Here is a 12,233-nt window from a genome sequence, read left to right as displayed (position 1 = left end):
TAATTTTAACCATTCATATATAACATAATTTTTTGTCGAAGAAAGCTCGAATAAATCTCTAAGCAAAGGCTAGATCCGCCGCTGCTTAAAATAATCATGTCGATTCGTATTATTTTCTTAATGAATACTATATGAATTGCAAATATATGTGATTATTAAATGAAAACAATTTTGACCAAAAAGGACAAATGTCTTCCTTCCCATTTTCTTTACTTAACAGTTTCATTTTTCTTTAAGGTCCATTTTTAGTTTTCCTTATTACTAGTACTACACTACAGTGAGTGGGTGGTACTTTCTCACTACCATGTGGCTTTACTGCTCCATTAATCTTGTCACTCTTCTTCCCTTTTGAGCTCCATTTTTCACTATACTCAGCTTTTTCTGTACTACATTTACCTTTTCTTGTTACTTTCACACTTTCTCTCTAACTTTTCTTGTTTTTGGTTTCTTGATATTTTTTTGCTCTTCATAGTTTCTGAAGGATTTGCAGATTTGGGGTTTTGCAGGGCTTTACTAAAAGTAGAAAAAGCAATGGCAGGCGGAGGTGGAGGTGGAGGAGCAGCTCCAGCTAAAGCAAGTGAACCAGTACCACATCCACCTAAAGATCAGCTTCCTAATGTTTCTTACTGCATTACTAGTCCACCCCCATGGCGTAAGTTTCTCTTTCTCTTTCCCTTTTCTGTGGGTATCTATTAGCTTATTTGAGCAGACTATATTTCTATTATAGTTGTTTTTAAGCATGAAAAGGGGGTGGGTGAGTGGTTCGGATCTCGAATCTTAATAGTGAGCTTATATGGGCTTGGGGTTGGACAATGTGATGTGAGATAGTAGGCTAAAAGGTGGAATAATCAAGGTGCAGACAAGCTAGTCTAGGTGCATTTGGTTTATGGATCCTGATTCTTGTGAACCCAAACAAATTTTGCCAAAAAAATTTCCCAGGAAGTGCTTTCAAAATCTATGGGCAGATGGGTCCTTTATTGTTTCTTAGTGATTACTTGATGATGACAGGTTGATTAGTCGAGGTGTATGCAAGCTAGTCTAGATCCATATGGTTTATGGGTCCTGATTTCTGTGACCCCATTTTCTTCTTTCCTGAAGACTTGCTGTTTCTCAGTGAATTACTTCTTGATAACACAATGTGTATTGCCTTACGACGATAGTGAACATCACTTGCTCTGATTTCACATTTTCTTTTTTCTTTTAAGAACTCGTGTTTTGGGTTCCTGGGGTTTATGTTTTTAGCCAGCAAATTGGAATCTAGAAACTGGTCTGATAGCTACTGGTTGTTGAAGCAGCATAGGATATGTATTACATTCAACAAACTGAGGCTAATTTGATTGCAATGTGGATGGGGGTCTATTTGGTTTATTCATCTCAACTATGTTGCTCGGACTCTCCAAAAATGTTGCCGCACTCATGTCGGATCCTCCACCAATACAATACTTTTGGAAGGATCCTACACAAATCTGTCAACATTTTTGAAGAGCCCGAACAACATACATCTCAAGGTCTCTGGCTTATAGTCGAGTAAGATGCCTTTACCATCGGTATAGTCTCACACGAATTGTTCTCATTCTTAGAGAGCGTATGGCTGAAAAGCTGACTCTATAAGTTAATTATTTTGGACAGGCATCATATTTACTCTGCAAAGTATTTACTTATTTTATCGTTAGTGCTATTGAGCAAAGCGTTTCGGAAAGCTTCTATGTGGATGGTGAAGTTATATGTTTTCAATTGGTTTCACCCTATGTACTCCAAGCTGATTTTGTCTAATTGTTGGAATGCAGCTGAAGCTATTCTTCTTGGATTTCAACATTATCTTGTTATGCTTGGTACCATAGTTATCATTCCTACAGCTCTAGTTCCTCAAATGGGAGGTGGAAACGTGAGCCCTCTAGACACATTGATCTGCTTAAATACTTAAATTATGAGTTTCTTTTGACCTCAAGTAGTGTCGTACCTTTTAACTGGAAGAATACCTTCCCGGTGCAGGAGGAAAAAGCCCAAGTCATTCAGACATCACTATTTGTTGCTGGTTTGAACACCTTGTTGCAGTCTATCTTTGGGACTAGACTGCCTGCTGTGATTGGAGGGTCTTATACCTATGTTGCCCCTACAATCTCGATTATCCTTTCTGGACAATGGAATGACGAAGACCCTGTGACGGTTAGTGTCCTCAAACACTGACTCATTTTCTCTTGTATTCTTTGGATAATCTAGTGAACTTATTTTTTGATTTCCAAGGAAAAAGTTGAGATATTGGTTTAGTTATATAGCTATTCCATGAACTTAGTTGGTGAATATATGGGGTTCGCAGTTTATCTTTATTGATCTCATTTAGTTAGGATGTGGGGACACCAGTTGGAGTTGGTTTAAGGTTTGATTTCAAACCAAAAGCAATGAATCTGGTGGTGACCCGTAACAGGTGAATGACGATTGACGTGGCACTCGAGTAGTTTCCATTTACTGTTGTTTGGTTTTAATGTATACTCTGCCGGTGGAACATATTTTTGTTATCTATTGACTATTCATAGATATGTTTAGTCAATTTTTTCTCATAAGTTCAGCAATACATCTACGTTAGTTTTTTAATGATATTTCTTCAAACATTTGAATGAAAATCATAAGTTCTAAATTTTGTATAACAAATCCAAGTACCAATTTTCTCCAGTAACCAAATCCAAATACTAACAATAATTTTCCACAGTGTCATTTTGAGAAAACAAATTTAAATACCATCTAAGCGTCAAAAGAGAGTGATGCATAATTAAACCTTTTTGGAGTAATGTGGGTCATGACAGGAGATGTGAAGAGTATTACTACATAGCATGGTTGAAGGGTTGATAAAAGACTGAATTATGGAAGACAGTTCCTATACGTATTTTGAAGGGGAGCCTTGGAGTAACTGGTAAAGTTGCTTCCATGTGACCAGGAGGTCTGGCAGAAATGCAAGGTAAGGCTGCATACGATACACCCTAGTGGTGGGGCCCTTCCCCGGACACTGCGCATAACGGTAGCTTTAGTGCACCGGGCTGCCCTTTTTAGTTCCGATACGTATTTTGTGGATTGTTTGGATAGAAAGAAAAAGAGATGTTTTCAGAGAAAGATAGAGCACATTCCTTTCCTTAAAAATAGATGCTTACAAAATTTATACTTATGGTGTAAGGGTTGTATGATATACGGTTTAGCTCCGCTTTTAGACTTTTTGGACAGTATGGGGGCATAGCTGGGATCTGTAGACCCCCTGTTGTTTAGTTCTTTTCTAGTATCTTCTTGGTACTGAGCTATGATCAATTTTACATTACCTTATTCAAAAAAGAAGAATAAGAAGAAGAAACTGATGCACAAATAGTTTAGTTTCAACTTGATGATTCATGTCAGTGCATATTGCTTTAACTTCTTTAATAGTCAGAAATATGCTTAGAGACCCAAAGGCAGTCATCCATTGCATCTTGGTGAAATTGGATCTTAATTTATTGTTGATGTTTTCTCTTTTATTCAGAGATTCAAGAAGATAATGCGGGCCACCCAAGGTGCCCTTATTATTGCTTCAACCCTTCAGATTGTCCTAGGATTCAGTGGTCTTTGGCGCAATGTTACAAGGTTTGTTATATGACCAGATTTCTCCCTGCATTTGAACTAGACTTCTCATATTGTTACCTGCTTCATACTATCAATCAAGTACGTATAAATGTACTTGCCTGCTCTTGGATATTGCTATGCTATACTAGTGATCAATTAATTTCTCTAACAGTCAATTTCTTGTGGTTTGAGGTCTGCTCAATTATGTTGTGTGCTTTGTTTTCATACAGTGTGCTAGCGCTGATTGGCATTTTACTTCATGTGGATTCTTAGGTTTCTGAGTCCACTTTCAGCTGTTCCTTTGGTTTCTCTTGTTGGCTTTGGGCTTTACGAGTTAGGTTTTCCTGGGGTAAGAAGAAACCCACCACACTTTCTTGCATTGATAGCCATCCCTTGATGACCGTTGAATCTCTTTCATCTTTGTTTAGGTTGCTAAATGTGTTGAAATTGGGTTGCCAGAGCTAGTCCTTTTAGTCATTTTCTCTCAGGTGGGATGCTTTGTCTTGAAATCATATAGTTCTCTTAAATATTACTTTAAATTCCTAACATAGTAGGATAATAGGTTACTTATTCTTGATAAAATGCTGGTTATTGCAGTATTTGGCCCGCATAATACGTCCAGGGAAGAATATATTTGATCGTTTTGCTGTTCTTTTCACGGTGATCATTGTATGGATTTATGCACATCTACTCACTGTGGGTGGGGCTTACAATGGAAAGCCACCGAAGACACAAGCAAGCTGCAGAACTGATCGTGCTGGACTCATTGACGGCGCTCCATGGCAAGTGCTTCTCTCCGACATTTTTCACTTTTCTAATGTTACTGGCATGCGTCTAAATATATATGTGGATACGCACGGAAACTTTGTAGTGTTTTACTTATATATATGTGGTCCCAAAGATATAGAACTCCTTGGTAAAAATTACGACTTTGTAAGTGTAAGAGTGGGTAATGCTTCTATTACTACCATAAATTCAAAAGGATTCTACAGTATGGTATTTAAGTTGTGTTCTAGAGAGGTGGCACATTCACACGGCATAAAATGGAAAGTAAGATGCTTATGTTTAGGAGATAAGGATTAGTTTCTCATAACCTTTATTGCATTACAATCTCCACTCTTAAATCCTAGATTTTAAGAAATCTTAAGAGTGTCGTGTCCTTTTTGCCTCTCTAAAGTTGACCACCCCAGTAGCTCCTGTGAGCAGTAATTCTGGAAAAGACTAGAAATTGGTGCATACTTGTCCATTAAACTGACCTTGCATGATTTGATTGAAACGGTAACAAGAAGAAAATAAGAGAGATACATCTAGGTATTTTAGCTATATGATTTTGCGTGGATGATGCTTTGTGCTTTTTCTTTGATCACCAGTTTAGTCACAACTGATCAACTAGTTGTGCTGGTCTGTTATTCCCACATCGAGCATAACTGGCAGATATGGTGATGGTGCTACAGATTGGGAAAAGTAAGCACAATCTTTTAGAGAGGTGTCCCATAGTAACCTATCTGAATCTCATATTGTCAAACTGCATAGATTGTTTGTTGGTCAATTTTGAAAAATGGAGCATTACAAAGTTAAGATTTTATTCTCCATTTCATCTTCTTTAACTAATGGTCTTATGATTGTGACATGGGTTGCATATTGTTTGAAAATCATTCCATTATGTTCGTTGCTCACAATTCACATAAAGTTGTTTTTGTTAGTTCAGTATTCTTTTTAATTTGTTACTGTAGTCCATTAGGAAAATATTTCTCTAGAGTTACAAGGTAACTTATTGTAACTTAAATAATTTTCTCTTTTATCTCTCTGGCATGAATCTGCAGGATTAGTATTCCTTACCCCTTCCAATGGGGACCTCCTTCATTCAATGCCGGTGAAGCATTTGCCATGATGATGGCTAGTTTTGTTGCTCTTGTAGAGGTTTGTTCACCTTTCAGAGCTTGGTCAAAGATACTGAAAAGTTGTGAATGTTTTATTATTTGTTCTGGCTGGTTTTGTAAATATTTTAGTTTCAGGTTGTTTTCTTTTGCTAATTCAACTATAATCCAGATTGTCTTATATTTTGGCCACGTTGGTTGTTGTTAGTATGAAATGTCTGGTTGTTGTTACAGATGTTCTGAGTTGCTTCTCAACCTTCGTCTGCTTTCTCTTAATTTGTGCTGTCCTTTTCTTTTTTAAACCTGTATGCATCCTTTCCAATTCTTGTGTGATTTCACACTTCTCTTTTTTGCCATTTTCTGAAGAAAAAAAAACAGATACTTATATGCTCGGTAAGATAGAGGCGTTGAACTAACTTCCTTTCATGCTTGTGCTTTGGTGTTTTCAGTCCACTGGTGCTTTTATTGCAGTTGCAAGATATGCAAGTGCCACTCCCTTGCCACCATCCATACTTAGTCGTGGTGTTGGTTGGCAGGTAAATTGGCTTTCTTTCCTAGAATTTCTCCTCTCCCTATCCCTCTCACCCTCTTGTAAAGTGAAAAGTAAGGAAAGTTCTGATGCATTTCACTGAAGTGAAGCTTAACTTTGAATCAAATGCATAGAATCTTTGGGGACGTTTATGTGAAGCTGCAAGTAGATTAGGAGAACGATAAAAAGGAAGAGATATATTTTGTAGATTTAACACAGTTCACGAGGAGTGTCATCGTTTATTTTCTCTTCCCCTACCCCTTGCTATTTCTTCATTCCTTCTTGCATTCTTTAATTTTGAAACATTCTGCTTTTACCTCAGGGAGTTGGAATTCTACTATCAGGATTGTTTGGCACCGGGAATGGACCTTCTGTATCTGTGTAAGTCCGGTTAAAACCTTCTGCGGCTTTATAGCGCCTTACTATGATATTTAACCAAGTAGAACTCACTTCCTTTATTTGTGCACATGCAGGGAGAATGCTGGTCTTTTAGCACTGACACGTGTTGGCAGTAGAAGAGTTGTGCAGATATCTGCTGCATTCATGATTTTCTTTTCAATTCTCGGTAAATCACCACTCTTAATTCTTTTGTCGAGCAATTCTTGTGGGTTATCTGGATATCTGTGTCGATTTGTCTTGACAACCGTATTATCATCAGGGAAATTTGGAGCTGTATTTGCTTCAATTCCAGCACCCATTGTTGGTGCTTTGTATTGCCTTTTCTTCGCTTATGTAGGTATGTACATCTTTAAGGCGAGCACGTGCCCTGGATCACTGCCAAAATCTTTCATATCATTGAAAGCTTGGGAATTGTGTGTTCTTAAGTTGTTCATTGTTTGCAGGCGCTGGAGGCATAGGCTTCCTTCAGTTCTGCAATCTTAATAGTTTCCGCACCAAGTTTATATTAGGTTTCTCCTTCTTTCTGGGCTTGTCCATACCACAGTACTTCAATGAGTATACTGCTGTTGCTGGTTATGGACCTGTTCACACACATGCAAGATGGGTATAACAAATCCGCATCAGTTTATAAATGTCTTAACATTTAACTTGTGGCATTCCAGTCATGTATTAAGAGCTCTTGTTGTTTGATATTCCTTCAGTTCAACGACATGGTCAATGTGCCCTTTCAATCAAAAGCTTTTGTGGCGGGTATCCTGGCTTTTTTCCTAGACAACACGATGCACAAAAAGGACGGCCAGACAAGAAAGGACAGAGGCAAGCACTGGTGGGACAAATTCAAGTCCTTCAAGACTGACACAAGAAGTGAGGAATTCTACTCCCTCCCTTTCAATCTGAACAAGTACTTCCCATCTGTGTGATTTCGTGATACCATGGAGACGAAAGGTTCATACTTCCACAGGAGTCTTGCTTTCTCTCTTTCCACTTAAAGCTGTTTCTTGTGGGAAGGGGATAGGGGAGGGAGGTTGCTACTGCAACATCAATTTTCTTTCCTATGTACCCTCTTACGTGCGAAAAGAAGTATAATTAGTCTGACCATTTTGAAGAAGCTTAGAACAACAGTTATTAATTCAAGTAGTTCGTAATATTGTAAATTTATGGATATATGGATTTAACTAGCAATAGAGCAAGCAATCCTTTTATGGATTTAATTATCAGTAAAGCAGACTGGACAATTTGTTACAGAATATCAAAGTGAAAAGTAGCCTGTTGCACCAAAACTCTCGCTATGTGCTGCGGTCCGCGGAAGGGCATGACCACAAGGATCTATTACGCAGCTGTTGTTGTGATCTCCTTGTCACATGACAACAACTTTATTGGTTACTCCAAGATTCCCCTTCAAAACACTAGGACAGTTTTCTGGCTAACGTGAAAAAAGAGAAGATTATGTAACCTAATGATGAATGTGTTACACTGGTACAGAAGGGAGAACAATGAAACAGGACCACTAATTGTCATTCGTTGGATTTGAAGACAAAAAAACAATAAAGAGAATTTGGACCAGCACTGAGATAACTTTTTTCTATCATTCTCTTTTGTTACCCTTATTCCTTTCTAAAATTCAACCACTTTTGTCATCTACATAGGGGTTTCATAAACGAGGTACAATTTTGAAGAAACTAATTGGTCAAAAGTGGGCATTTCTGATGGCATTATGAAGCCCTCTGAGGCTATTCAAAGCATGAACTGAACGTGGTATATAGTTAGGGGTGGTTTGGTACGGGGGATAAGGTAATCTCGTGGGATATCCTTATTTATCCTATCTCGTATACCTAACGACCTGGGTGCAAGAGTAATGATTGCCTGAAGACCATGTATTACTGTTTCAAGTACGTAGATTCTCCTTTTGCTGAAAGAGAGCTAGCTGATTGATGGAGTATCATTGTACTCAAAGAGTATAGTAAGCAAAATCATGGGAGATCTTTTCCAACATAGACAAAAGAAGAAACTAAATGATTTCGTCCCATTTATTCAGTTTTTGATGCTATTGTTATTCGATACCATATGCTAGTGGCCGAAAAGTAAGACATACCAGGTGAAAAAGTAGAATTACACACACAAGGGCAGAGCTAGCATACAATGAGGGGATTCATTTGAATTTTATACATGGTTAAAATTATTTAGATGTTGAAACTCCTTCGGCTAGTTCGTATATGCACTTTTGAACCCCTCAATAAAAATCCCAATTCCGCTACTAATTAAGTATATAATATAAGCAGATTCGGACACCATAAAAAGAAAAATCTTCATTGCACTCATGATCATTCTCTTCTTGGAAGTTGTAAATTGTAATTGATTGAGGTAAGCTATCAAATAATAAATGTTTGCCTCTTTTCGTCGTGTAATCATTTGGTCAAAACGTGGTCACTCTTTTAAGTTAAAAGGATCAGAAAAAAATTGAGTTCAAGCATATATGTTTTGAATCTTGAAGAATAATAATCCATATAACTGTTCGTTTCAAGGTGTATGTGTGAATGAAAAATGGAGGAAAAAATAGTGGAGGGAAAGAGAGACTAAAATGGAAAGTGTACTCTTTTATGGAAAGCTTACTAAATTCTTCCACATTGATGGTAGAAAGAAGCTTTAATGTGTTCATATTGAGAAACACATCTCCACATGGATAAATGAGGTAAGAACAATGTGGTGCCCTCGCGTATTATTCCTTAAGGACTGAAGTGTGTGTGGGGGGACTTTTATTTTAGACTTGAACTTGTGTGTGTCTAAATACCAATTTGTGTACCCGAAAACATTAAAAATCACAATAACAATCTAAGTGCAGATCTCAACAATATAAATAAACATTAGTTAATTAACCTATCTAACTTGAAAGTGGTTACAACTTACAAACTCAATGTAATTGGCATGAGATGAATTTAAATTAATCTTAATACTTGGAAAACTACTTCATATGAGGAAGTGGTATGAATTACGTGTGTACTTTACCTCCCAAATCCCACTTTACGAGAATACATTGAGTATGTTGTTGTTTATTTGGAAAACTACCTCAAAAAATATATAATTTTGCCAAAGAAAATGCATGGTTAAACAAATGCGCATGCACAGAGACAGAAAGAGGACAAGTTGTTTTCGATGCCCTTTTTGTAAGTCTGTGAGGAAACAGTAATGGATATTAGCTGAGGGGAATATCAGAGGATGTTGGATAAAGGTAAGTACAGAAAAAAACAGAATTGTCCCATTTTGCACTAGCTAAGATCTATCTAGAGAATGAAAAAGAATTACAAATGAGATTTTTCTATGATGGTTGTTTATGGAGTGATATCTGTGCCATGTTGGTGGAAATGATGTTTGCTTTCCACGCCCTTATTTGCTCAACCATGCCATAACATCCTTAATTTCTATTCATTTTCGAATCAGTTTACGCACGTCTTAACTAGATATAGTAATAGATAGATACGAGAGGAATTATCTTGTATTTTTTCCTAAAAAAAATCTTTATTGAAATTTAGATCTTTTCTCTATCGAAAATTATACTATGCATAAATAGATCAAAAAATTCTCTTTGTTAAATTTATGACTTCACTGCATCACATTCAGTGCCCTAACCTCTTCGTATGAAGTAACGAGACTATGTTTAACTGTAGTTAGTGGCGGATCTAGGATTTAGGAATCGTGGGTGTCCGGAAGGTTTGAATTGACATATTGACGCTCAAAGCTTTATGAAAACTAAAGCGCTATCTACCTTCTTGATTTACTGGGTGCTTTTGTATGTCTTATATCAATTTTAATATATTCTTCTTATATAACTGTACCTAAGTTGAATTTAACGGGTGCCGGAGCAGCCGCAATTGACCTTAGTTTCGCCCCTGACTGCTGTGTGCAAAAATTTCGACACTCGGTAAGTCACTGACGAAATATTCGATTTATTTTTACTTGTAGATATTTGACCGTAATTAATAAAATGATAAACTTACTATATCTCGTAATTTTTTAAACTGGACAACTAAAAATATACATATATTTAATGTAATTAACAAGTAAAAATGAACCGAGAGAATACTCTAGCTAACAAACCAACTATACCTAAACATAAGTGTATTAAACAGTACTCTCCTATGAAAATTTAGGGGGACCAACAGTACACAAAAACAAAAGGGGAAGCAAACTGCAAATATAGAAAGTACCCCCAAATTAGTTGACACTTATATAAAGGTCATAGTCCTGTGTAAAGTACACAACTTAAGAGAGACCAAAATTTTATCTTTCTCCGATATTTAGAGAGAAAAAACTTTTAACATAACCTTACTAAACTTATTAAAGATATGGGGAATTGCCAAGCAATTGACAATGCAGCTTTGCTATTACAACACCCAAATGGCAAAGTAGAGAAGCTCTATTCACCTGTCACTGCTCACCAAATCATGAAAATCAATTCTGGTCATTATGTTGCTCTTCTTCTCACCACCATCACCACCACCACCACCAGTAGTAATAACAAGAATAGTAATAATGTGCCAGTGCGAATTCGGCGAATAAAGCTTCTCAAGCCTACTGATTCACTTGTTCTTGGTCAGATATACAGACTTGTTACTGCTCAAGGTTAGTTGCTTGCCTCTCTCTATATATAGATATAAAAGTTTACTAAGTGAAACAATTTGAGATTTTTGTACTTAATTAGTCGTTTTGCTTGGTTATACAGAGGTAATGAAAGGATTGTGCGCAAAGAAGTATGCGAAGCTGAAGCAGTTAGAATATTCATGTGAAGAAATGACACACAAATCAAGTTTACATTCTAAGGCTGCAGCAAGTGTTACAACATCTGTTCAGGAGAATTCTAAACAGGTGAATATGCAGAACCTGTTTGTTGCTTTAGTTGAAGAGTGAAGGGTCGAAAACGCACTTAAAGTAACCAAATGTTTATCGAGATACACCTAAACTATCAGTTGTCCTTTTTTCCTACGTGTAATGGGTAGCTTTGTTTTGATAAGTAGTTAGTGATAGTTCATTTGTGAAAAGCAAACGCATGATAGTTAAGGTATAAAACTCAAAAAAATCAGCATAGTTTAGGTGTGTTTTTGACGTTTCAGTCTTTATTGAACAAATTCTTGATAAAGAAAATTTTGTTTCTTTTTAATTTATGAGGTGATTTTTCCTTTTTTCAGGTTAAACAGGAAAATCATAGAAAATCAACAGGCTCAAGATGCAGAGGATGGCATCCCTCATTGCAGAGCATATCAGAGGGTGGTTGTTGATTTGTGATGCTTCTATTATTTGATTAATTAAATTGTTCTTCTCTATGACATTCTGGAGAAAGTGTTCCTGTTATTCATAATTTTGTCACATGTATAGCAAAGGGGAAAACAAAAAAAAGATTTCTGAATCATTTGGAGGCATTTGTTCAATTGGAATTACTGATAGGCTTTGTTGTATGCACCAAATTTGTGTACTTGGAAGTACTATTCATTTGATAAATCTAATGGACTTTGGTCCTGTCATGATGGGGTGAATCTGAAGTATCATTTTCTTTTTAATATGAGATGTTTATGTTTTTTTTCTAATTCGAATTATGATCGGTTATTTATCAAAATACGTCTCGATATTAATGAGTCAGCTGCCTTGTGGATGAAATTTTATAGGCATAATTAAGTTGTTGCGCACCTTTTGGCGATTGTAGTCAAATATTTTGTCGAGTAAATTTCGACATGTATTTTCATAAATAATTGATATAAAATATATATATATATAAAAAAAAATTTGATCATTAAAAAAAAACCTCCTATGATAGAGCTCTGTTTGGGACCCAAGAAAGATTAAAAAGAAAAATGGAA

The 12,233-nt window shown here is 36.5% G+C and overlaps 2 protein-coding genes across 7 annotated transcripts; both read left to right on the top strand.

The window, feature by feature from the left end:
• Positions 1-157: 157 nt before the first annotated feature.
• On the top strand, positions 158-7,634 carry LOC107875920 (nucleobase-ascorbate transporter 6). 6 transcript variants are annotated; one of them, XM_016722825.2, is made up of 15 exons: positions 158-237; positions 507-652; positions 1,788-1,885; positions 1,993-2,166; positions 3,503-3,603; positions 3,856-3,931; positions 4,011-4,070; positions 4,180-4,364; positions 5,406-5,502; positions 5,909-5,995; positions 6,311-6,369; positions 6,462-6,553; positions 6,647-6,724; positions 6,831-6,991; positions 7,089-7,634. In XM_016722825.2, the coding sequence occupies exons 2-15, from the start codon at positions 532-534 to the stop codon at positions 7,305-7,307; spliced, it is 1,608 nt and encodes a 535-aa protein (XP_016578311.1). In that variant the 5' UTR covers positions 158-237; positions 507-531; the 3' UTR covers positions 7,308-7,634. The 6 variants fall into 6 exon arrangements, with proteins under 6 accessions (XP_016578311.1, XP_047269876.1, XP_016578309.1 ...); XM_047413920.1 differs by having other exon boundaries at positions 200-288; XM_016722823.2 differs by having other exon boundaries at positions 200-288; positions 491-652.
• A 2,997-nt stretch (positions 7,635-10,631) lies between these two features.
• On the top strand, positions 10,632-11,912 carry LOC107874734. The gene is made up of 3 exons (XM_016721486.2): positions 10,632-11,004; positions 11,105-11,247; positions 11,568-11,912. The coding sequence occupies exons 1-3, from the start codon at positions 10,728-10,730 to the stop codon at positions 11,655-11,657; spliced, it is 510 nt and encodes a 169-aa protein (XP_016576972.1). The 5' UTR covers positions 10,632-10,727; the 3' UTR covers positions 11,658-11,912.
• The last annotated feature ends 321 nt before the right edge of the window (positions 11,913-12,233 follow it).

Source organism: Capsicum annuum, chromosome 6, assembly GCF_002878395.1.
Source record: "Capsicum annuum cultivar UCD-10X-F1 chromosome 6, UCD10Xv1.1, whole genome shotgun sequence".
Taxonomy (NCBI): domain Eukaryota; kingdom Viridiplantae; phylum Streptophyta; class Magnoliopsida; order Solanales; family Solanaceae; genus Capsicum; species Capsicum annuum.
The sequence above is the reverse complement of the archived record's forward strand: the minus strand, read 5'-3'. Positions and strand labels throughout refer to the sequence as shown.

Excerpts from the sequence above, each read along its gene's own strand:
- LOC107875920 (XM_016722825.2), top strand. The coding sequence starts at position 532 with ATGGCAGGCGGAGGTGGAGGTGGAGGAGCAGCTCCAGCTAAAGCAAGT. Across the intron at positions 1,886-1,992 it reads CTCAAATGGGAGGTGGAAAC|GAGGAAAAAGCCCAAGTCAT; the intron begins GTGAGCCCTCTA and ends TTCCCGGTGCAG. Across the intron at positions 6,992-7,088 it reads TTCACACACATGCAAGATGG|TTCAACGACATGGTCAATGT; the intron begins GTATAACAAATC and ends ATATTCCTTCAG.
- LOC107874734 (XM_016721486.2), top strand. The coding sequence starts at position 10,728 with ATGGGGAATTGCCAAGCAATTGACAATGCAGCTTTGCTATTACAACAC. Across the intron at positions 11,005-11,104 it reads CAGACTTGTTACTGCTCAAG|AGGTAATGAAAGGATTGTGC; the intron begins GTTAGTTGCTTG and ends TTGGTTATACAG. Across the intron at positions 11,248-11,567 it reads TTCAGGAGAATTCTAAACAG|GTTAAACAGGAAAATCATAG; the intron begins GTGAATATGCAG and ends TCCTTTTTTCAG.